This window comes from Protopterus annectens, chromosome 2.part1 (genome assembly GCF_019279795.1).
Source record: "Protopterus annectens isolate FY-2018-M chromosome 2.part1, PAN1.0, whole genome shotgun sequence".
Taxonomy (NCBI): domain Eukaryota; kingdom Metazoa; phylum Chordata; order Ceratodontiformes; family Protopteridae; genus Protopterus; species Protopterus annectens.
The window spans coordinates 1,197,856,037-1,197,878,796 of record NC_056729.1 but is presented as its reverse complement, the minus strand read 5'-3'; the positions used below and the strand labels follow the sequence as shown (position 1 = coordinate 1,197,878,796).

At 40.9% G+C, this 22,760-nt stretch overlaps 1 protein-coding gene across 1 annotated transcript in view; it reads right to left on the bottom strand.

The window, feature by feature from the left end:
* REV3L (REV3 like, DNA directed polymerase zeta catalytic subunit) overlaps nucleotides 1-22,760 on the bottom strand; it is a 2,860,434-nt gene that overhangs the window by 1,167,170 nt on the left and 1,670,504 nt on the right. Inside the window, exon 19 of the mRNA XM_044062729.1 lies at nucleotides 16,182-16,297. Coding sequence (XP_043918664.1) covers nucleotides 16,182-16,297 — 116 coding nt within the window. The remainder of the gene's footprint in view (nucleotides 1-16,181; nucleotides 16,298-22,760) is intronic.

Sequence of the window (22,760 nt, the reverse complement as noted above, 5' to 3'; positions counted from 1 at the left end):
TTGACAGAGGGGGTTGGTAAGGGATGGGATTATGGGGAGATATTGTAAGGTAAAGTATCCTGCTAGGTGTGATGGGGAAAGTGACTTGGCATAGAGGGTACTGTTCGTTAGATCTGAGGGGATAATGATGGTGAACACAGCAAAAGGTGTGATTTGTGGAGACTAATAAATCCTGTATTGATTGGTTGTGAGGTAATTGTGGGAATTGCCAATGGGGATTACAACAGTAGTAAATGGTGGGATGGGTGGGCGATTGGGTGTAAGGTAAGGGAGCAAAGTGTGCCTGAGTCCACAATCACCTCAGCTCCACCTCCCTTCAGTTTAATGGCATCATCTGGCTCAATACTGAAGGACCTACTGAACATCAGCAAATCAAATGGTGTCAACAACACTAGTCCAGGGATCTAAGCCTCTTCTGCAACATCAACAAAATGGTTTGAAGGGACAAGTATATCTTGTTGAGGATACCACTGCCATGGAACAGACTCTCCATCCACATAAAACAAAACTTAAACTTTTCCATATTCAAGTGCAACTTGCAACTATGGATGGGTACAAGAAAAATTTCCTCAGGATTGCCACCTTGTACAACTAATGGACAGAGGCAGCTCCTAACTGCATTACTCCATGCAAAGGTCTCTTCACACTATTCATGAGGTATGGCTCCAGTTATTTTTATTAGGGGTAATATACAATTATTGACCATGGGGATGGGTAAGGACAACCTAACATCAAATGGGACAGGTCAGTTCAAGAACCAAAAAGGAAAAAAGCTAGGTTTAAACTGGCCCACAAGGTACTCACCTATGAGTGGGTTTCACCCATCTAAAAAATAAGGGTGCAGTTATTACTATCCGGAAACAATCTATGATCTATTAAGTCCTTGTACTTACTTGGGCCTGCTTTCAAATGCAGGCAAGTGCTTAGATTTGTCTCAGAATACAAGTTTTCTGTTCATTAGTTATCAGTAAATTTTCAAGGTATGGAAAAGAGGGGAAAAGACAAACACAAAACTTCCTATACAGAAAAAGGGAGATTCACTAATGCAGTAGGAGGAAAGAGAAACTTTGAAACTGCACGCTGCCAGATAGAGTTGGGTGAAGCTCATTAATTACAGAAGGGAGAGGGAGATAAACTTATGCTGCTGAGGTATACTGGAAGCTATCTTAGATTCTAGAGCTGAAAAAGCACATGAAAAGCAGAGAAGACACATTAAACATTTGCAGGTACCATTTTTAACACAGCATGAATATGTCTAGGTCTGTAAGCATTTGCAGGGGTCCTTGTGGCTTCTGCTCTGCTAAACTTGCAACTTTGTAGTCTGGGGAGGGTTCATCCATGAACTGAGTTAATATGTTTAGGTCTGTAAGCATTTGCCGGTTGCTCATTGTTTTTGCACTGCTAAACTTAAAACACTGTAGTTTTTGCAAAGATAAAGTTCATAACAGAGTTAATATATTTAGGTGTACGCTTTTACAGGGCTGCTTATTGTTTTTGTTCTGCTAGACTTGAGACACTGTAGTCTTGGGGGAGGTGGATGCAGTCCACAACTATACTGAATTAATATGTGAAGGTCTGGATGTTTGTAGGCCAACGACTTAGGCAACAAAAACGTAGAAAGGGATGTCGCCAAACCTAGGGAGCCTATGACAAGAAAACTAACCAGAGATCCTATACAGGTATTATAATATATTTTGGAAACTTTATGAAAATTTGTATAAAACAGAGAAATGTGGAACCCAAGAAAGCATAAATTGAAATATTTACAGAAGACTTAATTATGCCAAGATTAGAGGAAGAGGCTCAACAACTAATACTTAAGACTGGAGGTGAAGAGATAAAAATGGTGAAGTGTAATCGGTCTGCAAAACAGATGGCACTCCTGTGGAAGTCTGGAAGTTAGGAGGGAAAAAAGTGATAAAAGATATGGAAGATTTTGTTTAATGATATTTTAAAAGGAGGGGAAGCACCAGCATCTAGGAAAAAAAAGCTGTGGTGGCTCAACTACACAAGCAGGGTAAAGACCCATCAGACTTGGCTTCATACAGACCCATTTCAATTTTAAATCATGAGTACAAGATATGGATCAATGTGGCTTTGTGGAGGTTAGCCAAACACTTGACAACATTAACAGAACAATTATGATGAAGAGGGAAGCAGACTGAGAAAATACCAATGTTGTTGGTGGGTCTTGATGCAGAGAAAGCATTTAACAGAGTAAACTGGGATTATGAGTAGGGCAATGGAAGCATATGCACTTTCTGATACAATAATATCAGGTTACGTAGGAGGGTATATGAAGGATCAAAGATAACAAGTGGAAGGGTTCCTCTCTAAGTTGTGTTTGAACAGAGGAACCAGGCAGGGGTGCCCTATTTACTTGTTTTATATTTAGAGTCATATGCAAAGAAAATAAGGGACTCAAAAATTGAAGCATATAGTTGGCATGGTGATCAAGAAAAGCTAGCTTTGTTTGCAAATTAAACAACAATTTTGTACTTTTTTAAATCAAGAAAAGGACGTCTTGGTGTTGTGGAATAATTTGAGACAGTTTCAGTTTTTTTCAGGATATAAAATTAATGACGATACAACAGAGGCAACAACCTCTTATGTAGCCACTAACAAATTGGTTCAGCAATACCCATACTTACAGGTAAGAGACTAAAGAAAGGGTAACACAAAAACTGAGAAAACTGGAAACCTTTGTTTACAGATCTGGAAAATAAGATAAAAGGGAGTGAAAATGTTTTTAGTCTCTCTAGTTTTACAAACAAGTCAAGCATATTTTTATCATCCAGAGGAGAAGTTGTGGACAACAGTTGATAAAGAATTGAATGAATTTATCCAGGAGGGAAAAAGGCCAAGAGGACAAGAATTACATGGGATAAGTTGATCCCCCAATAGAACAAGTCAGATCTACACAGTTAAGGCTCACATACAACACAAGCAGAAAGTAATAGTTCAAAGTGGAAAGGGATGATGACGACTCAAGGGGAGGAGTCAAGAAATACACAAAGAGTGGCACTCTGAATGCAGAATATTACTGTATTTACAAAGCTGCAAAAAGTATTCTAAGAACTAAGCCAACAAGGGAATGGAGAACGGAAATGTTGCCAGTAAGGATGGCCACAAGTAGGGGTACAGAAAATAGGCAAGATGGGCCTGGAATTTACTGGAGAAAACTGACAAAGGAACCAAGGTATTGGGAGCAAGCAACTAGAGAGATAAAGGCAATAGAGTGGGATAAGGCCAATAAGAAGTTTGAACTGCAGGCTACAGACTGCTTTCCCTACCAGGGATTAATAAAGTATAGGCAAAGAGAAATGGATAGGGGAATCTTAAGTGAAAGACTTGCTCTGGTGAAGGTTTTAGTCAAATGTACAACAGAAGCTGCTGTTAAAAAAGGGATAATTCAGTAGGTCATATAAAATATTGCTTGATAACTAAAATCTGAGTTTAGAAAAGACTGGGAAGAGAGACCGGAAAAAAGTACAAGGGAACAATGGGAGGAAATATATATGGCTGTCAAATATGCAATAAAGTCTAAAAGATTTAGGATTTTTGCTGGGAAGTGTTTACATAGGTTACTTTACACCCCAAGCAGACTGCAAATATTTTTTTCTCAGGTAGATAGCAACTGTTGGGGGTGTGATAAGGAAGAAAGAGGTAACTGTGAACATTTTTTGGGACTGTAATGTGTTGACAGATTTATACATTCTCTACAAAATATTCTGTTGGAAATATTCGCCAAACCAGTAGAATGTTTAGAAAATGAGTGGAATTTAGTGTAAAGTTTGCTAGCCAGGAGTGATGTTTGTTTGTGTCTTTCGGCTTTTCCCGGTTAGGGGTCACCACAGCGGAACTCCGGTCCGCTAATGATTGGCAGCAGAGTTTTGCGTGCTGGAAGGAACGTCCATTCACGCATGTCGCCACACTGAGAATCAAATGGGCAACGTCTAACTGTGAGGCGACAACGCTACCGCAGCACTACCACCACAGTACTTGCTAGCCAGGGGTGATATTCTAAGCATATTTATTAACTGCATGTGGCAATTTTAACATTATAAGCTTGGCAACATAGTTTGCTGGGATATACTATTATGCTGGTTTAAGACTCATGAACAGAAGTCTTGTTTCCTAGCATTTAGCAAGTGGGTTTAGCTGTACTACATTAATGCTGTAACTACTGATGGCTTAAGAAAAGCTGTGTAAGATTCACTGAACTTGCCTGTGCTGTGCACTACTGCTCTGACTGATACTTGCAATTGAGTATAGAGTAATTTAGAAGCTGTGGTACTACTAAATATTAATGCATGCCCTGCCTGAATGTATAATACTGTTTGCATGCTGTTATGTTACCTATGTTCCATTTAGAATCCATGCACTGAATCTGTGTGTACCTTACCAGGTCTTTCCACCCCACCTGTCCTTGCCTCAAATGGCTCAATCTGTGCTGAAATGAAATAGCCTGAAAACTAAAAGAAAAGCATTCCTGCACTGCCCCTCATTAAGGTAAAGGACTGCAAGGTCTACATCTTAAGTGTAACTGTTGTGCTACTAGACTGTTTGGCTGAACTGGGTCTACAGCTAGCCTAGGGTCCATAGTGAAAGCTTAACAGTCAGACTTCCTTGTCAGGCTGCTGCAATAAGTAATAAAAAAGTATTCTACAGCTCAGCCTGTATAGCACATTCCCCCTGCTTACTTCATCTCACAGTTGCTAAATAAGTAACAACATATCTGTATAAAAGCCAGGTTAAAAGCTTGCTTTCTCCCAACAGTCAGTAAAATTGCTTAGCTAAGATACAAACTTTGTTTAATACAGTATAGAGTACAACACAGCTCACTTTTCAAAGAATTGAGTAAAACTGAGTAAATTGGAGCTCAGTTTAAAAAGAACGGAGTAAAACACTGTAAAGTTGTATTCTTTAAGCCTGCATACTCACAGACCCTGGAAATCCTTGTAACTTGGTATAACCCTGCTTCGTTCAGGCTCGCTTCGTGCCCTACCCTGCCCCCAAATACCACCTGCCCCCACTACAGCTAAATTTAAGTCCAATAAACCACTCCCCTTTTCCTACAACCTATCATTGACAACCCGCACCTCCATACACCACCCCTTCCTGCCAACAACCCCCTTAATTCTTCACCCACATTCCTTACCAAGTACCACTACTATCAAGATGAGACCCATTATGTTCCTCTCAGTTATACTGCCTGGGCTATATCTCTTCACCATCTATGAAAACCAGCCCTATCGTGGCTTTTATCACCCCATATCTCATACCATCTCTGCTCCCACCTTGAGTGAATCAGACCAACCCCTAGCTCACTACAAACCTGTCCTCTTCACTTTTAATAACCACCAACTAACTAGACCACAGACCATCTCCCGCAAAACTAGATATTATCATAAAATAATAAGTAAAGTGCTAAAACTAATAATCATGGTACAACTTACTCTGATGAAGGATGGAGACATCCACCCTAACCTTGAATCTACCCTTCCCACAAGTTCTCAGACCACTACCACCTTCAACATACAGCCAAATGCAAGGTCCCCTAACTGTCTCCTAACCGGTCACCTAAACATCAGGAGTATTAACAACAAGGTCCATAATCTTCATGCCCTTCTAGCCACCAACTCGCCTGATCTGTTATGTCTTACAGAAACCTGGCTAAAACCAGGAACTAAAAATGATGAGGTTATCCCACAAGGGAACAACATACTTAGACTACACTGAAACACCAGAAAAGGTGGAGGAGTAGCAGTTCTGTTTAAAAACACAATAGATGTCACTCTAACCTCTAAAGCCCTAGTTAGCAAACTACAGGTTAAAAAATGTAAATCTATATTCATTGCCTGCATTTATATCCCCCCCAGGCAACAATGCAAATACCCTAGAAGACTTCCTCCAATGGTTTTCCAACACATATCCCCATGAAACTATGGTGTTAGGAGATGTTAATATTGACTGGAACAATCGTTCCTCTGAATCTCCTACCACCCATATAAACCTTCACAGCTATACCCAACTTGTATCCTCACCCACCAGAATAAATAAGTCCAACTACAAAGACTGGATTCTTATCAACAATCACCAAGACCTGTATAACACGGGTACCCTCCCAGATGATATAAGTGACCACCTACTCACTTACATCACTAAGCATAAAGTAGATAACCACCACCAAGTTCTTTATAAATCTATCAGAAACAACAAGAACGTTAACTCCATTGACTTTCAGAACAACAATTGGCACACCTCCAAAGACCCACTTGACCATATTAAATTCTGACAACTAAGGAATGATACCAAGAAAGCCAGATTGTTAGACAAAAAAACTTCTATCAACACCTTCAGCAAAAACATCAGAACAAACTTCAAAAATTTTGGGCAGGCATAAACAAACCGCTCAACCCTGGCCAAACCTCCATCCCTACCCCACCACTTTAACTTGCGACCTTAAAACTCCAGAGGAAACTGCTAACATCATTAACAACTTTTTTTTAACAAAACCATCCAATCACTAGCTAGCCAACTACCCCTGACCAGCTCCTTTCAAAACTCCTCCACAACCACTACCCCACTCCCTTTACCCTTCCAACCTGTATCTACAGCGACCATCCGGATCTCTAATTAACAAACTAAAGCCTAATACCCTGGCAGCTGATCTCCTCCAACCAGAATATTTAGGGGCATATGCCATTGCATACCCTGTCTCGATCACAATAAACCACACCTTGACTAAAGCCACTATCCCCTCTCTCTGGAAGGTTTTCCATGTCATTCCCCTTCATAAAGGAGGCTCCATACTAGGACCACTACTCTTTTCACTCTTTATCAATGACCTACCCACCATCACTCCCAAGAAAACCTGCAACCAATATGCGGACGACTCTAATTTAATATGTACTGCCTCCTCCTCAACTAAGCTTATAACCCTAACCCAGAATACTTTCAATGATGTAGAAAAATGGTTTGCAAACCGTCAGCTTCTATTAAACCCCAACAAAACTTAACTGCTTATCTTTTCCCCCACTTGCAAATCCTCCTCACCATTCTTTACTATAAGTTCCAACAATGGCACAATTATATCCCCAGATACTCACAAAACTCCTGGGCGTCACAGTCGATAATGTCCTAAAATATGATATCCATGCCAATCAAGCCAACAAATATGTCAAAAAAACTGGGCTTCCTATACAGGATCAAACCCTTTCTCATTCCTTTTGCAAGAACCACTATTGCTCGGTCCCACCTACCTACCCTCCTCTATGCCTCCCCCCTCTTCACTAACCTGAACCAAGCCACCCTTACCAAACCTGCTAGTTGTTACAACCATATTGCTAGATTTGCTACAGGTGCTACCTCTAAGACCCACCATTGTATCAACCTAACTCAACTAGGATGGCTAGAGTGGCCCCGTCTTCTCCGATACTACCAACTTATAAGAACCCACAAAATACTATATCAACTCGAAAAAAACATCAGCACTAAATAAGATCATCAAACCATACAGCAACCTGAGGACACTATGCTCTGCTGATAAACTGCTGGTACAAATAACTAAGAGCATAAATGTGGCTGGGGACTCGCTATTCGCCAACTCAGTAGGCAAAACTTGGAATATGCTACCTGCCAAACTTACTCACCAATCCTCCTTAACCCAGTTCAAAAAAAGCCTCAAACTACACAGCATTGGCCGTGTCCCTGCTTAAACCCCAACTAATCACCACCCGCTGTTCCTTCAAACTCTCCCTAAGCATTTCAATCTTACACTCTAATAAGTGTACAAATTCTTGAAGGGACTTAGCCCGTAACTCCATGTATTATTGTCTGAAATTGAAGCAGCATGACTTTGATGTTGTCTACTATGTTTTATCCATGTATGTCACCCTACTGAAAACTGCATATTATACTGATCTCTAAATGTTTATATTGTTCCTAATGTATTTATACTCTACTTTCTGGAGCTTTTCTCCCCGGGCCACCACTGAAAATGGACATATATCCAGTCGAACTTTCCCGGTAAACAAATGTAAAATAAATAAAAATAAATATTGAGAGGTAAATTACTACAATTAAGGAAATAAGTCTTTTGGACTGGGACACAGGATTTGAAATGCTTAGCTATAGCAAGGCTTTATAAGTCTAATTTGGTTGGCTACCAAAAAAAGCAATTACTAGAAAATAGAAATCAAAATCTAAACCAACTGTATTTGAAGTATTGATTATTGGAAAAGGGAAAAAAATGGAAGCAGATCTCTGGAAAAGGGAAGGAACAAATTAGAAATAGGTGGAATTTATGGGAACAATACATGCAGAATAATGTTCAGGAGGAAGAGTGAGGTTTAACAGAAGGCAGAAACTGAACAATTTATGCAATGTTGGACTGAAAGGATATTAAGAAAACCTATGCAATATATAATGTGTGTAAATGGGAAAAATGTTAATATGGTCAGTTTTCTTTTTTATTAATGTATGTGTGCCTATGTATTAAGTAATAATTTAATGAAGGTATTTAAATAAAAAAATAAGTTTGTGTCTATAAGCTTTTTCAGGTATGCCTATTTTCTGCCCTTTTTTGCAACTCTGTGGTCTTTGGCGGGGGATGCAGTGCACTATTATACTGAGCTAATATGTTTGGATGTGAAATCTTTTCCAGGGCTAATTGTTTTTGCTCTGTTAAACTAGTAACTTTATAGTCTTGGGGGTGAAATTCATGGCTATACTGAGTTAATATGTTTTAGGTCTGTAAGGTTTTGCAGGACTGCCTGCTGCTTTTGTTCTGCTAAATAAATCTGCAACTCTGTAGTCTTGGGGGGGGGGGTGCAGTCCATCACTACACTGAGTTAATCTGTATAAGTCTGCAAGGTTTTGCAAAGCTGCTCATTGCTTTTGCTGTGCTAAACTTGCAGCTCTGTTGTCTTTGGGAGCAGGCGGAGGGTGCTTCACATGATTTACAATGAGTTAATATGTGTATGTAAGCTGTTGAAGGCCTGGAGGGTCTCTGCAGAAGATCGGCCAAACAATACCTTTATCAGGGGGGAGGCATTCAGGAGTTGAACTTGCCAACCCCTGGTAAATTCTGACAATGCAGCCAGACAAATCTTCTCATTACTGACCCCATGGCAGCTGCACTAGAAACGGTATCAGTAGTATTTTAAGAAAAAGTTATAAAGTGTTTGATTACCTGAGACACAGAAGTTATTAAAGAAAGCAGAGATGTCCTAATCTCTGAAGAAAGAAGTTCAGCAATTAATTAACTTTTGCATATTGTCAAAGGAAGCCATCAGAAACTTAGGCATGTGAGCCTGACAATTCACTATTCTGAAGACTAAGGTAGAAGAGAAGTTAGCTGCCATAACGTGCTTGGCAGTAGCTGGTTTTGTCACAGAAATCACTACAGGGTCCATCTACGGTTTGAAAAAATAACTTTGTGGGTCTTGGGAACTTTATATAATTTAGCAGACTTTCTGAAGGCAGGAGGCTAACTGTTAAGCAAATCACATGGAAAGCAGCCTATACGGTTAGCAAAAAAAGGAACACTTGCAGGTTGAAGAAAATCCACATGTAGCAAATCATACATTTGATGGTATTCTGTCATTTCTTTTGATCCCACTGGTGTGGAATCTGGAGAAAACCTTTCCTCTGAATCAAATTCCCCATTCTCTAAAGTAGCAGCTTGAGAAACACAGGCCAATGCCTGTCCCCCAGACTGAGAATTAAAATCCAAGACAGAGAAAAAAAGTTTCCTTTTTAAATGAAAGGAAGACTCAAAATGTAAAGACTGAATGGCTTTAAATTAACCTTTTGCAAAACCCACCCAAATCCACCTTGTCTGTTGCAGCTGATAATTAAATTGCTGCAGTCCTGACTAGCTGCCACTCCGCTGCCCTCCATCGTCCTGGTACAGTTTGTACCTACTCCGCCATGGCTTTGTACCACCCATGCATTGCGGCAAGCCTGACTAATGACGCCATGGCAACTTTAGTCTTACGAATACTGCCATGAGAGATCTAAAAAATCAAGGCACACCACTGAAATGGGTAATCTAAAAATCAGATGTCAGAAGGGAAAAAAAAAAAACCTGCCATGGGAGATATCTAACATCTAAATTTATGGTAGGTACAAACAAAACCAATCTCTGTTGAACCCCATTGCCCCAGTCCTGACTAATGGGTAGAATCCCAGAGCCACTCGAAAATGCTAGATCCCTGAAGACAAAGTCCTGGGGACGAGGGGTCGGACACCCACCTGCAGGCATGCAAAAACAGACTGAGGTGGCAAGACGGAGAAAAAACAAAATAATAGCAGATGCCAAAAGTATCTACGAAAGCATAGGCAAGACTCCCAAATTGTAGCTCCAGAAAGTCCCTAATAGAATAAAAAAGCAATATGTGAGCTTAATCTAGAATCTGTAAGAGTCTCTGATGGTAACTGGAACCCCAGTAGAATGATGACTGCCCCCAACAAAAACAATACAATGATGAATCCCATAATTGTAGAAGACTACAAAAAGCAAAACAGAAAGCAATACAGCAAAAGGAGACAAACTTTGAGAATACCTTGAAACTCACCTGTGGAACAAACAAAAAGAACAACAGAATATCCAACATGAAAAAAACTGCAAAAGAAACACTTCAGTTTGGGGAAACAACTTCTCTGGGCAAATGTATAGACTGGTTCAGTGCCACATTCCAGCATAAAACTAAGAATAGGCGTATAAAAAGTGGTTCAATGCCACATTCAGGACCAAAAATAAAGGAAAAGTAGGATTGAAATGAAAATGTGAATTCAGCTGTGAAAAATCAGAAAAGGTAAAAGTAGAAAAGCAGTCTTCCAGAAAAACCACAACTTCAAGAAAGTGAGTAGCAGCAATGACAAAAGCAGAAACACAGCCTTCCAAAACAGTAGATAATGCAGCAGGAAGGCAGCAGGTTCCAAGGTCCAAAGCAAAAGTAGCTGCCCCTCAGCAATTGCAGGAGCAATGGATGTGAAAAAATCTTAGGGGTTTAGCAGGGGTGAGAGGAAAGAAAGAGCTCATCACTTGAAGATAAGGCAGAAATTGTCCAAAGCAATTTAAGGGAAAACAAAGCAGTAATTGCCAAAGCCAGAAGTACAAGCCCTCCAATAATAGCACTGCATTATTACAGAAAGAAAAAAAAAAAAAATCTCAATGTGATAAAATAATGTACTCGAAAAAACTCAAGGAGTCCTAACTTCCAAAAAGAACTCCAAAACTTTTGTCTTCCATTCTCCGGCCAAAACTTGTGCAAAACTTGTTGGGCCAGAAAAGCTACATTCTCTAAAACTGGCAATTGAGAAGGAAATTGTTTCTTTCTATTGAGAAGATATCCGAGGAATGTGGTAAGGGCTTGACCGAACATTGTAAAAAACAATCCTCAACAGAGGGTACTAATGCCAACTTGAGTACGAACCAAGGGGCTGAATGCCAAACTCCCTCCCTCCTCATCCCAGGATAAGAGTTCAAAGAGGCCAGATAAGGAAGGAAAGAAGAATCCAAGAGGACCGAGGAAAGAAAGGAGAAGGAGAGGGCAACTGAAAAAGAGCACACTGGATGAAGGTGCCTTTTGCTGAACACCAGTGCATCAGAAACAGAGCTTTTAACACAAACAGAGGGAGAAGCACCAGAGGTAGAACAGATCTTCCAGGAACCTGCGAACAGCCAGATTCACCTGAGGATCCCCACCCATTTGAGGATCCAGAAACTTGTCTAACCCCAAGTTCCCCTGGCAGAAACTGTGCCCGAGAGTGATGTGCAGATCAGAAGCAGATCGATAGCATGTGCTGTTCAGGTAAAAGGGTAAGAAATGAGTTCCCCTGCTTGTTGATGAGTTTCCCACCCGTGTTTGTTTGTCTGTTCAACTTCCACATGTGTTGGAATTGATGTGCCACGAATGCTTTTAAGGCAATTGAACTTGAAGACCAACCATCTGCTATAGAAATACATCTCTGAGAATTTGAATTGCACATTGAGCTTGAATCATTTATGAGGTCTTGAGTGGGCTAAAACTGACTCGGGGCACCTCCTTAGATTGAATCACTGACTCCTGAAATTGGGTCACATCTGACTTGCCTCTGGTTGGGTCTGAAAGAGTCCGACATTTCTGGTTCATTCACAGACCTTGTTACAGTGATCAAAATTCCTGCTGACAAGATCCAAAACGAGCAGTGTCCAAACCATTGTAGCTTCCCGTGATATGCAGCTTGTTGGCAGCTTGCCCAGCTTAGCATATATTGCAGCTAGATTATAAAATAAAGGAGGCAAGATGGCTTGAGCTGAATGAGAAGAAGGACTATCCTTGCAGTCCTACTGCTGAAGGACTGCAATACTGATGAAGTATGAAATGTTTGAAGGCTGTATTTCTTGAGGACAGAAGTTCAGCATCACATTAAGCTGTATTCAGACTCACACCCAGAAAACACATCTCGTGAGGGTACTAGACTGGACTACATTACGTTCTGACAGAATACCCCAGGCATCTGAAAATGTCATCACACACACAACTGATGTGAGAGTATCAAACAATCGTCTAAAGCAAGTCAAAACGTGAAGAAAGATAGGGATCTGAGCCAACATTACTAGTTGAAAACTGGCTACTAAAGCAGCCAGAAGTTTGCCAAATACCCTGAATCAGCTGATAAACCAAAAGTGTAAGAATTTTGTGATGCAATTTCCCTTTCGAGAACGGGAAGATAGGCCTCCTTGAGATCCAAAGTCTTAGGAATGTGATCCACCTCGGATCTATGATAGGCAGTCACCATCCAGTGATCCCTGCCCAGCAGGTATTTGCTTTGTGTTAGTGTGTTTGTCTTGAATTTGAATTTTCCAAGAATGAATTAATTTGGAATGGGTCAAATTGGTCCTCCAATTAAGTCCCTTTAAAGGCCTTAAGAAAACCCTCAATAAGAAACTTCCCCCCCTTTCCGAGAAGAAAAGAACAGAAATGCTCCCCCCACAGAAAGAAAGAAAATCTGTGGCTGTGCTCTTGCTTTTGGAAAGTGTGAAAATAAAATGAAACTGTTGAGAAAAAAAGTGAAATAAAAACATTCAAAATAAAGGACCCCATTTGTCACACAACCCATTTGTCCTGGGTTCCAAATGCCAATTTCCGTTGAAAAGTCCCAAAAGTCCCAGCAGAATGCCTGCAGCGCAGCCAGAGGCAGTCATCCGAAGAGTCACTGCGCCCTCATCCCTTCTTAACTTCGAAGGAACTCCAAGGCCCTCCCAAAGAGGAGGGGAAAAGACAACTCAACTACCTCTACTAAGAGCTACCTCTACTCCGCTGCCTCCTCTGCTACCGGAAAAAGCCGAAAGCTAGAAGGCCAATTCCTATTGAATTTATCCAGCTGAAGGGAGGAAAATATCCTAATCTAGGCTGAACCTGTAAAAATTCCTCCACTTTTTTCTTAAATTTTTTTTTTCAAAGGGCCAAAAGAAAACTAATTCCACAGGAGGGCCAAAGAACATCAGACTGCAAAGGAGCATCCATACAAGGAGCTTTTAAGACAGGCATGCATGTCTAACAATAAGCCAGGACAGTCAGCAACAACAGAAATTCTGGAAGGAAGAAAAGAAAAAAAGCATAAAGCATCAAGACAGCTTGCCCCAACCTGGTCTGAAGCATGCAAGCAATCCTGACTCTCCTTCAAGCTCCTCAGTCAATACCTTCATCCAAAGCACATTTCAATTATTTTAACAAAAATTACAAAAAAACTATGATAAAACTGACTCAACAAAAGAGCAATTCCAAGCCAAATTAGAGGTATTAGGTTTTACCCCACAGTTTTTACCCCACCTATCCAGGGCCCTAGCAGAGGAATTGGATTAGAACTTAACCACAGGCCGCCAGGGCCTTGGGGCCTTGAGAAATATAGTTTCCAGGATCAGCCCTAGGGGCAACAAAACAAGTGTGAGTGAGCTCGAACCCCCCTGTAGTATCTATTTGGCTTAGGGGGCAGGAGGAGAGAAATCCGGGTTAAGGGCAGCTCAGAAAACACATCCTGAACAACATCCAGTGTAATGAATAATGAATGAAATGGAATCCATATTCCCTCCAAGAAAAGAAGTTATTTTTCTGACATTTCACAATACATTAGACAAAGAAAAGACAAAAAAAAAAAAAAAATAAAATGTCCCCAATTTGGTCTCCCTGGTCTCGAAAACCGACAAAAAATTCCAGAACGCCGAACGGCACTGCACTTGCTCTGCTTCTCTGCAACAATGCGGCAGCAAGAAGAAAGACTGAAGTTGCCGGTCATGTCATGATTTATACTGACACCACCGTCAGTCTCGCCGCCATGACCGACGCCAGATCTAGCCCCTTTGGTATATCCGCGATGGAGCAGCTGAGAGTACATTATAGTCAGGACTGCAGCAATGGGAGACGACGAACATCTTTATGTTTCTTTTTCTGTGACCCCCCCCCCCAAAAAAAAAGAACCCTGAAATGGCCCTTTCTGTGGGAATCAAGCTCCTGAGAGTGACTTTATAAAGGGATAATGTCCACTTCCTCCTACTACACTAACAAGAGTGGTTCTTCCTTAACTCCTCCAAGATGGATACACCAAGTAACCTGACATTCTACAAATCTTTCTTTTATATTAATTTTTCACTTCTACATTTTTATCCAGTCATCAAACTGTGTACTTAATACATCTTCAGTGTCCTCCAGTCCAGTGGTATACTTTTCCAAAGTCTCACAGATTTTAAATACCTCAGCATGCAATTGATCTATTTTTTCTTACAAAATATTATAAGCTATTTCTTGCACAAAAGCTACAATCAGGTCTACTTCCTGCATATTCACCATAAGGTTCTAAAGAGCTTTTTCTTCTTTTTGAGCTACATTTCTGTTGGACATAAAAGATTTTCTTTTAGAAGACATCCAGATAATGTACTTGTTAGCCAGAAAGCAATTAAAAAAATGTTTTTGACTTGCTGCTTTTTTATGGTCCCACACTTTCCACACTGGAAGAGCTAATTACACCTTGTTAATCAGGACTCTACCATACCACAAGCCCATAACTGACAATACCCTTAAAAGAGCAACTCTGATAGATTTACAAAACTTCTGGATGATAACCAATATTGGCAAATGGAAGAATGAAAGTAATGAATACTGCTACAAGGCACTTCCTCAAAGAAGAGCCAACAGACCACCAAAAGAATAGTTTACTGAAGTGTGGCACTTTTAATGAGACACAGCTGTTTCACACTGGTTCAAATAATAAAGAAAATTTAGTTCTCCCACAGTGATAACTGGAAAGCTCAAAATGGGTATGTGCCCTTGAACCTGCATGACTACTACAAACGTTTTAAAGTAGGTAACATTTTAAAAAGCCAAAGTACAGTATTTTACTGCTTTTTAAAAATATTCTCATGGAAGCCTTGGTTTGATTTTTTTTTATTTCATTAAAGCAAAATTCAGCTTCATCGCCAGTTTGGTTCTTGTGTGAAATGCCTAATGTGTGGAGTTGCTATATCCTGCCTTGTGTGGATGCTCTGGTTTCCTAACACGTCTCAAAGAAATACAGGAAAAATTGCAGTACCCCAATTACTCACTGATGAGAATGGAGTGTGTGTGTGTGTGTGTGTGTGTGTGTGTGTGTGTGTGTGTGTGTGTGTGTGTGTGTGTGTGTGTGTGTGTGTGTGTGTGTGTGTGTGTGTGTGTGTGTGTGAGCATGAGTGTGCATGCGTCTGTCTAGCAATGGGCTAGAACCCCATCCTGATTTTATTTCTCTGCCTTGTGTCCAATATGTATCAGGAAAGCCTCCAGCCCCCACTCAACTCTGAACTGGGTTAAGCAATTAAACTGAGAATGATGAATAAATGAAAATTAAATTTCCTATGTATGGAGGAAAGCATGGGTGCTTTATCAGACAGCTACAAAGGAAAATCAGATTAAAACAAAAGTATATTACAGCAAAGTGTAAAAAGGGAAAGTTTCAGCATCTTCTGAACTGCTGCTACAGTCCAAAGATGTAAAAATGGCCATTGTCCAGACTTTTAAATGCATACTCTATTCAGTCTAAAGCAAAATATCAGTGGCATGCAACAATGCATAAAGCAAACATTTTAACTCAGAGGCAGAAAAGCCAAGCTAAAATTCATCATAAGTTAAAATTATGTTTTCAAGACTACAGAGACTTACCAAGTATACGGGAGATCATCTGGCACAGATTAACTTCTAAGGCAGCTGCCCTCTGCAAAACATATCCCCAAGAATGCATCTGTACCTCATAGCCCACTAGGATATCTGGGTCATAGCTAGAAGGAGAAAAACAATGGATAATACTTGTATATACTTCCTGAAACAGATCAGCTTTTTTTTTCAAATGCATACTCTTTCAATAAAATAGAACTATAGTGTCTACAACCATCTGAATTCATTCATACAAACTGTACAACTGACCAGACCTAAGTAACTAGAAATAACTCTCTACATAACAGTGTGGAAGGAAATAGAACAGCTAATAAAGTGTGGTTGGTGGCAATATTATCTCATTTTAGGAGAAAAGCAAGAAACCTCTGCTTGACGAACAGGATTAGGTTGCCTGTGTGGGAAGCACTGAGTGTAACTCATACATGCCAGCATCTTACTCATACTTGCCAAACTAAAGAAAATGTCATTAAAATACTTTTCACGCAATTAGAACTGATCAGAGATGGCCAGCTTTTGAGTACTGATTACCTAAACAAAACTGTGGACTTGGCTGGCTAATAAACTACTTGGTATGCTCTAATCTAAAAAATACAGCTACATCCAATGTGACAGCTGACTTTCAAAGAAGCGATTCTGGGAAATTAAGTCTTCATACATTTTATGTAGCCTGATTTGTCTAACAGTTCTTCCCCAGGACAAGAAAATACAGGTCCTGTAATGATGTGCATTAGTAACACTTCCCCATAAAAACCCACATTTAAGTGCCACGGTTAGCTTTTGCAAGTGAGATACAGTTAGCAGCACTTGTGCTAATAAAAAAAATGTATTATTTAACAGTTGCAACAGCTTAATCACACTATCAACTATACACAAAAGTGACATTTTCAAGAATAAGTACATAAACCAAAAACTGCAACACAGACTTAAATCAAATTTAAACTAGCTGAAATCAAAAATGAAGTAAGGGATGGCAAGTGTCCTTACTGCAAAAACTGCATCTATTTCAAATGGCTTCTTTTAGGAGGGGTACTCTTACATAAAATAAACAATACACTTTGCAAAAGTTACTTCACATGACAGAATCGCAAGCAGTTATCAAGGTAATCCTGGGAAGTGAACACACAGGATATAGTGTAGTCTATCAATGTCAGTTTTTGTTTATTCTAAACAAACAGTCCATCTCTGTGTGTATGACAAATTAAGCTGAATAACTCTTTTAGCCTGCACAATACATACAGCTGTGTTGTGCAAACAAATCTTCAAAAAAGAAAGAATAAAACAGATTACTGTTTCTATAATAAAAGAACAAAAAGGACTTTAAAATATTAACTACACCATGCACTGTTGCCAGCACTGAGCTCACTGCTAAATGGGGATCGTTTTATAAACAAGTGAACATTACGACAGTGCTTCTATACTTTTTTCCCCTTAGCTCCCTGCATCTGATCATCAGACAACACCAGTTGCTCTTCTTGTTCACAGGATCTACTAGATCCACCTTAGCATCCCTCTGGGTTTGCCCAACACCTAGGGCTGGTGAGAAGATTAAGGATACTGCTAGGGAGTATGCCTTAACCGAACACACAGCTATACACTTGCAATATTCGCTATGACTGCCTTCTGGTGGTGATGTGTACTTTGATGCATGCACAGCCTCCTGACCAAGCAGTGTACTGCTAGCATCACAGAACTCTCAAGGCACTTAACTGCAGCAAACTTAGTTTGCCTGCCTCCCTCCCCCTAAGATGGTAAGCTGGCATAGGCCACTCACTCCAATGCTTTCCATTTTCTTCCAACAGCTCCAGTGCCGCTATGCAAAGAGAGGTCCTCTGGGGTGCAGTCAAGGCTCGATTCCTTTGCCTCAATGGGGCTGGGGTGACTTAAATTTTTTGCCACAAGTAACGGATTAAATAACTGATAAATACACCTTACATTTACACACATTCAGTTAATAAATATTTTCGGAAAATGACTTGGCAAAGTATGCTGCTGGTATACAAAGATCATAACAGCCAAGAGAAAGTAAAACTTATTCAAGAACTCTGGATATGAAATGTGTAGCAGAAAGCACAGCTGTATGAGGAATTCCCACAGAATACACTTGCATGAGGTACTCATCATTACAGTAGATGACCAAATCCATCCATGCCTTTACAGTAACTCCTTATCTTTTGGATTGTAGTTCCTTGAGAGAAGTTGGCCAATCAGCTATAATGTTTTGTAGCAGTATCCATTTCTGCTCATCACAGATGATTGTCACTATCCAGCATTCAGAAGCAACCCAGAAGCAAGACTTAATCGGACTGAAAGCAACGGAAACAATCAGAAATGTTCTGGACATGTGATCACTCTGGTGGCATAGAGAATAAAGCCATGACTACGTCCCAGGTGACTGGGTTCAGTTAGCAGCTCAGGCAACAGATGGAGAGGCAGGGAATGATGGTCGTTAGCCTTCTGGGGTGAGAAGGCAGACTTGTGGGCATCACCTGTGTTGATCTCTGGTGGAAGCTGGAAATCTAGGTGTGTCCATAAAAGGGGAATACGGTGAAGACGAAGTGTCAGCAAATGTGTCCAAACAGGGGGAAAAGGATGGAGAATCATCTGAGTTGCAGTAGAGGTGGGATGATACACCACATGCCCTCCCCTCAAGCATACCACCAGGTCTGTGAAGACGGGGGAGAGTAACAACAGGTAGGCCACAAAAACTTAAAAGATGGGTGGGCTGAGAGTGTGATCCCCGCCTCCAGGCATTGCTAACATCTTTGCTGGACCCAGTGAAATTTGTTGGCATTGGACGGGGGGGACAACGACTATAATGCCGTCAGACCTGGCAAGGATGTGGGGCAGTGGGCCAGTTATTCAACTGAAAGAAGGGGGAGAAAAAAAAAATAATAATGTTCCAGACATGACTGTAATGACAATCTCAATCCTTATCCTAAAATAGCAGTTTTATTGGTTAGTCTCTCCCATTAGCTCTAGTCAAAAAAAAAAAAAAAGGTGCTTTTTGAAAGACTTTCTACCATGCAAACACAGAGACTGTACTTGGCCAAATAAATACATATTCTACTAAAATACTCTGTAAAGTTAGTTAATAAAAATGAAACGTGACATTCAGTGTTTTTATTAGTCATCATGCTTAATCTGGATTTCATGATATCTTGGCAAACATCTGTAATAAAATAGTCATTTTCTACTCCATGGTAGAAAATCTAGGTCTCCCTAACCCATGAAGCAGGGGGGATCAAGCCTTTACTGCACCCTAGATGACCTGTGTTTAAGCAGGAAGGCCAAAAAGAGACTTGGAATGGATATCCTTATAAACAAGTCTGCCTACCAAAATCGCATTTCCCCATCTTAACTGACATAGAGCAAATTAAGCCACAAAAAAAGCAAAGAAAATGAGGAAGGTTCCACAACAGGGCCCTTATCTGAGCAAACAAAGGCAAGAATGATGCAAACTATGCAGAGAACAGACTTACGGGTGCAAGACCTGTGTTTGGACTGGAGGTGAGACTGAGTAAGGATCTCACACTCATACTTCCACTTATATGCCCTTACGCCCAAAGACTTAGGTCTTGTGTCCGACGCTTGACTCTATGGAAGGTACTAGCTTTGTTACCCAAGCTGGACGTCCAGGTTATCTGGTGATGTAACCCAAATGTTTGGAATATTGCAACAGTGATTTAAGGAAGATCAGACTACATGTAAAGTACAGTTTTGTACCTACCATAAATGTAGATGTTCGAGGATCTACATTGCTGCAGTCATGACCTGTGGGTAGTCCGCTGTCCTCGGTCGGCCCGAATACCAAAGGGCTAGGCTGGCGTCGGTCATTGTCGCCTATAGCTGACGTCAGTACGCAGTAGTACTTAAGCGCATGACCGACGCCATATCCTCAGTCTTTCTTACCCCAGATGTCAGAAGGCCTAAAAAGAAAGGCCAAAGCCAAAAATAAGAAATGCCCAACAACCCCCAGAGTGTAAGTAAAGAATATCTCCAAAAGAAACCCAGCAACCCCAACCTATAGAGGGGAAGGAGGGAGGGAAAATTGGACTGCAGCAATGTAGATCCTCGAACATCTACATTTATGGTAGGTACAAAACTGTACTATGTTCTTCGTCTCACATTGCTGCAGTCATGACCTGTGGGTAGAATCCCAAAGCAAAGAGGCCGGCAAATTACAAAGCATTAGGAGCTGCCAACATGCCCTGCAAAACTGCAGTGGCAAACCCAGCCCTGGACTTGGAATAGAGAGGGAGATGGTAATGCTTAGTGAAAGTGTGTACAGAACTCCAAGTAGCTGCCTCCAAAATATCCTTAGTAGCTACACCCCTCAAAAAAGCAGTAGAAGTGGCAGTAGCCCTAGTAGAATGAGGCCTGATCCCAGCAGGGACATCCTTCCCATGATGAGAATAACAAAAGGCAATACAATGACCAATCCACTTAGAAATAGTCTGCTTAGAAACAGCTTTCCCCTGTGAACTCAAAGCAAAAGAAACCAATAACTGTTGAGTCTGTCTGAACTCCTTAGTTCTGTTCAAGTAGTAATGTAACTGCCTGTGGATATCCAAAAAATGCAAGACTTTTTCCCCTTTATTCTGGGGGTCAGCATAAAAAGTAGGCAAATGAATAGACTGATTCAAGGCCACACTAGAAATCACTTTAGGCATAAAAGTAGGGTTAGTCCGCAAAGAAACTCTATCCTTATGGAATATCAAAAAAGGTTCAACTGCCATGAGAGCCTGCAATTCAGATACCCTCCTAGCAGAAGTAATGGCCAACAAAGAAGCAGTCTTCCAAGACAAAAACTTTAGTTCAGACGTAGCTGCAGGTTCAAAAGGAGGTAAAGTAAGTTTCTCCAAAACAAAATTGAGATCCCAGGAAGGAGTAGGAGCTCTACGTGGGGGTCTTATATTCTTTGCCCCTCTAAGAAATTGTTTGAACAAAGGATGAGAAAATAAAGGAGGGTCACAATCATAGGGAGCAGAAATGGCTGCAGCATGAACCTTCACAGAAGAGAATGACAAACCCTTGTCCAGTAATTCAGTAAGGTACTGTAGAGCAAAACTCAAATTAGGTACTGAAACATCAAAACCCTTTGCAGTGCTCCAAAGAAAAAATCTCTTCCATTTATCAGCATAAACTTTTCTAGTGCTAGGCCGCCTAGCTTCCAAAATGACATCTAAAACCTGTTGAGGAAGCTGAGACCCCACCGGCTCCATCACAGAATACGCCAGGCTGTCAGATGGAGGGACTGCACCTGAACATTGAGAAAATGATTGTTTGACTGAGACAACAAATGAGGAATCTGTGGGCAGAGGCCAAGGAGGCTCCCGGATTAAACTCCTCAGCAGAGGATACCAATGTTGACGTGGCCAGTCTGGTGCTATTAGAATCATGCAAGGCTTGTCCCGTCTGACTTTCAAGAGTACCTTGGAGAGAAGAGGCAGAGGAGGAAAAGCATAAACGTGAAGGTTGTTCCAACTGAAAGATAGAGCATCCACTTTCCAAGCATCTGGGTGGAACATCTTTGTGCAAAATTTTGGAAGTTGAAAATTCAGTGGGGAAGCGAATAGATCTATGTCTGGAGTTCCCCAAGCCACAGTCAATTGTTTGAAAATCTGAGGATCCAGTTTCCACTGTGGGGATCCACCATTTGCCTGCTCAAAATATCTGCTAGGGAGTTCTGTGCTCCTGGCAGAAACCTTGCTTGAAGATTGATTCGCAAACTCAGAGCAGTCTCCCATAAAATCATTGCTCGTCTGCAAAGAGGGTAGGAATGGGTTCCCCCCTGCTTGTTGATGTACCACATGACTGTTGTGTTGTCTGTTTGTATCAACACCTGTCCTGGCTGAAGTAGTTCCTTGAAGGCCATCAAAGCAAATTGAACTGCTAACATCTCCTTCATGTTGATATGCAAATGTAGTAGTTTGGGAGGCCACATGTCTTGTATCCATTTTCCATTGAAGTGTGCTCCCCAAGCCAAGACCGAGGCATCAGTCGTTAGGATCTGACTCGCCTCTGGTCGGGACACAGAGAGTCCCTTGTTTAGGTGACATTCCTGAGCCCACCACAGTAATTCTTTCTGGATGCAAGGTATAATCCGAATGACAGTGTCCAAACTGTGGCAGTGTTGAGCCCACACACTTTTGAGATACCATTGTAGCTTCCTCATATGCAGTTTGGCATTGGGAAGTACTAGAATGCAAGATGCCATGAACCCCAAGGCTTGGAGGACTGTCCTTGCAGTCAGCCTGGACATTACTGATAACTGCTGGAAGTAGAGAGGAAGAGTTCTTTGTTTGTCCGGGGTCAGAAATGCCATCTGAGAGGCTGTATTCAGTCTCACAACCAGAAAGCACATGTCCTGAGAGGGCACTAGACTGGACTTTATTTCGTTCACAGTATACCCTAGGCACCTTAAAACTGTCATTACATACTGGAGATGCTGCAGTAATTTGTCTTTGTTTTGAGCAAGAATCAGGTAATCGTCCAAATAAGGATAAATTTGTATTCCTCTCTGTCTGAAGAAAGCAATCACAGGAGCCAGAACTTTTGTGAACACCC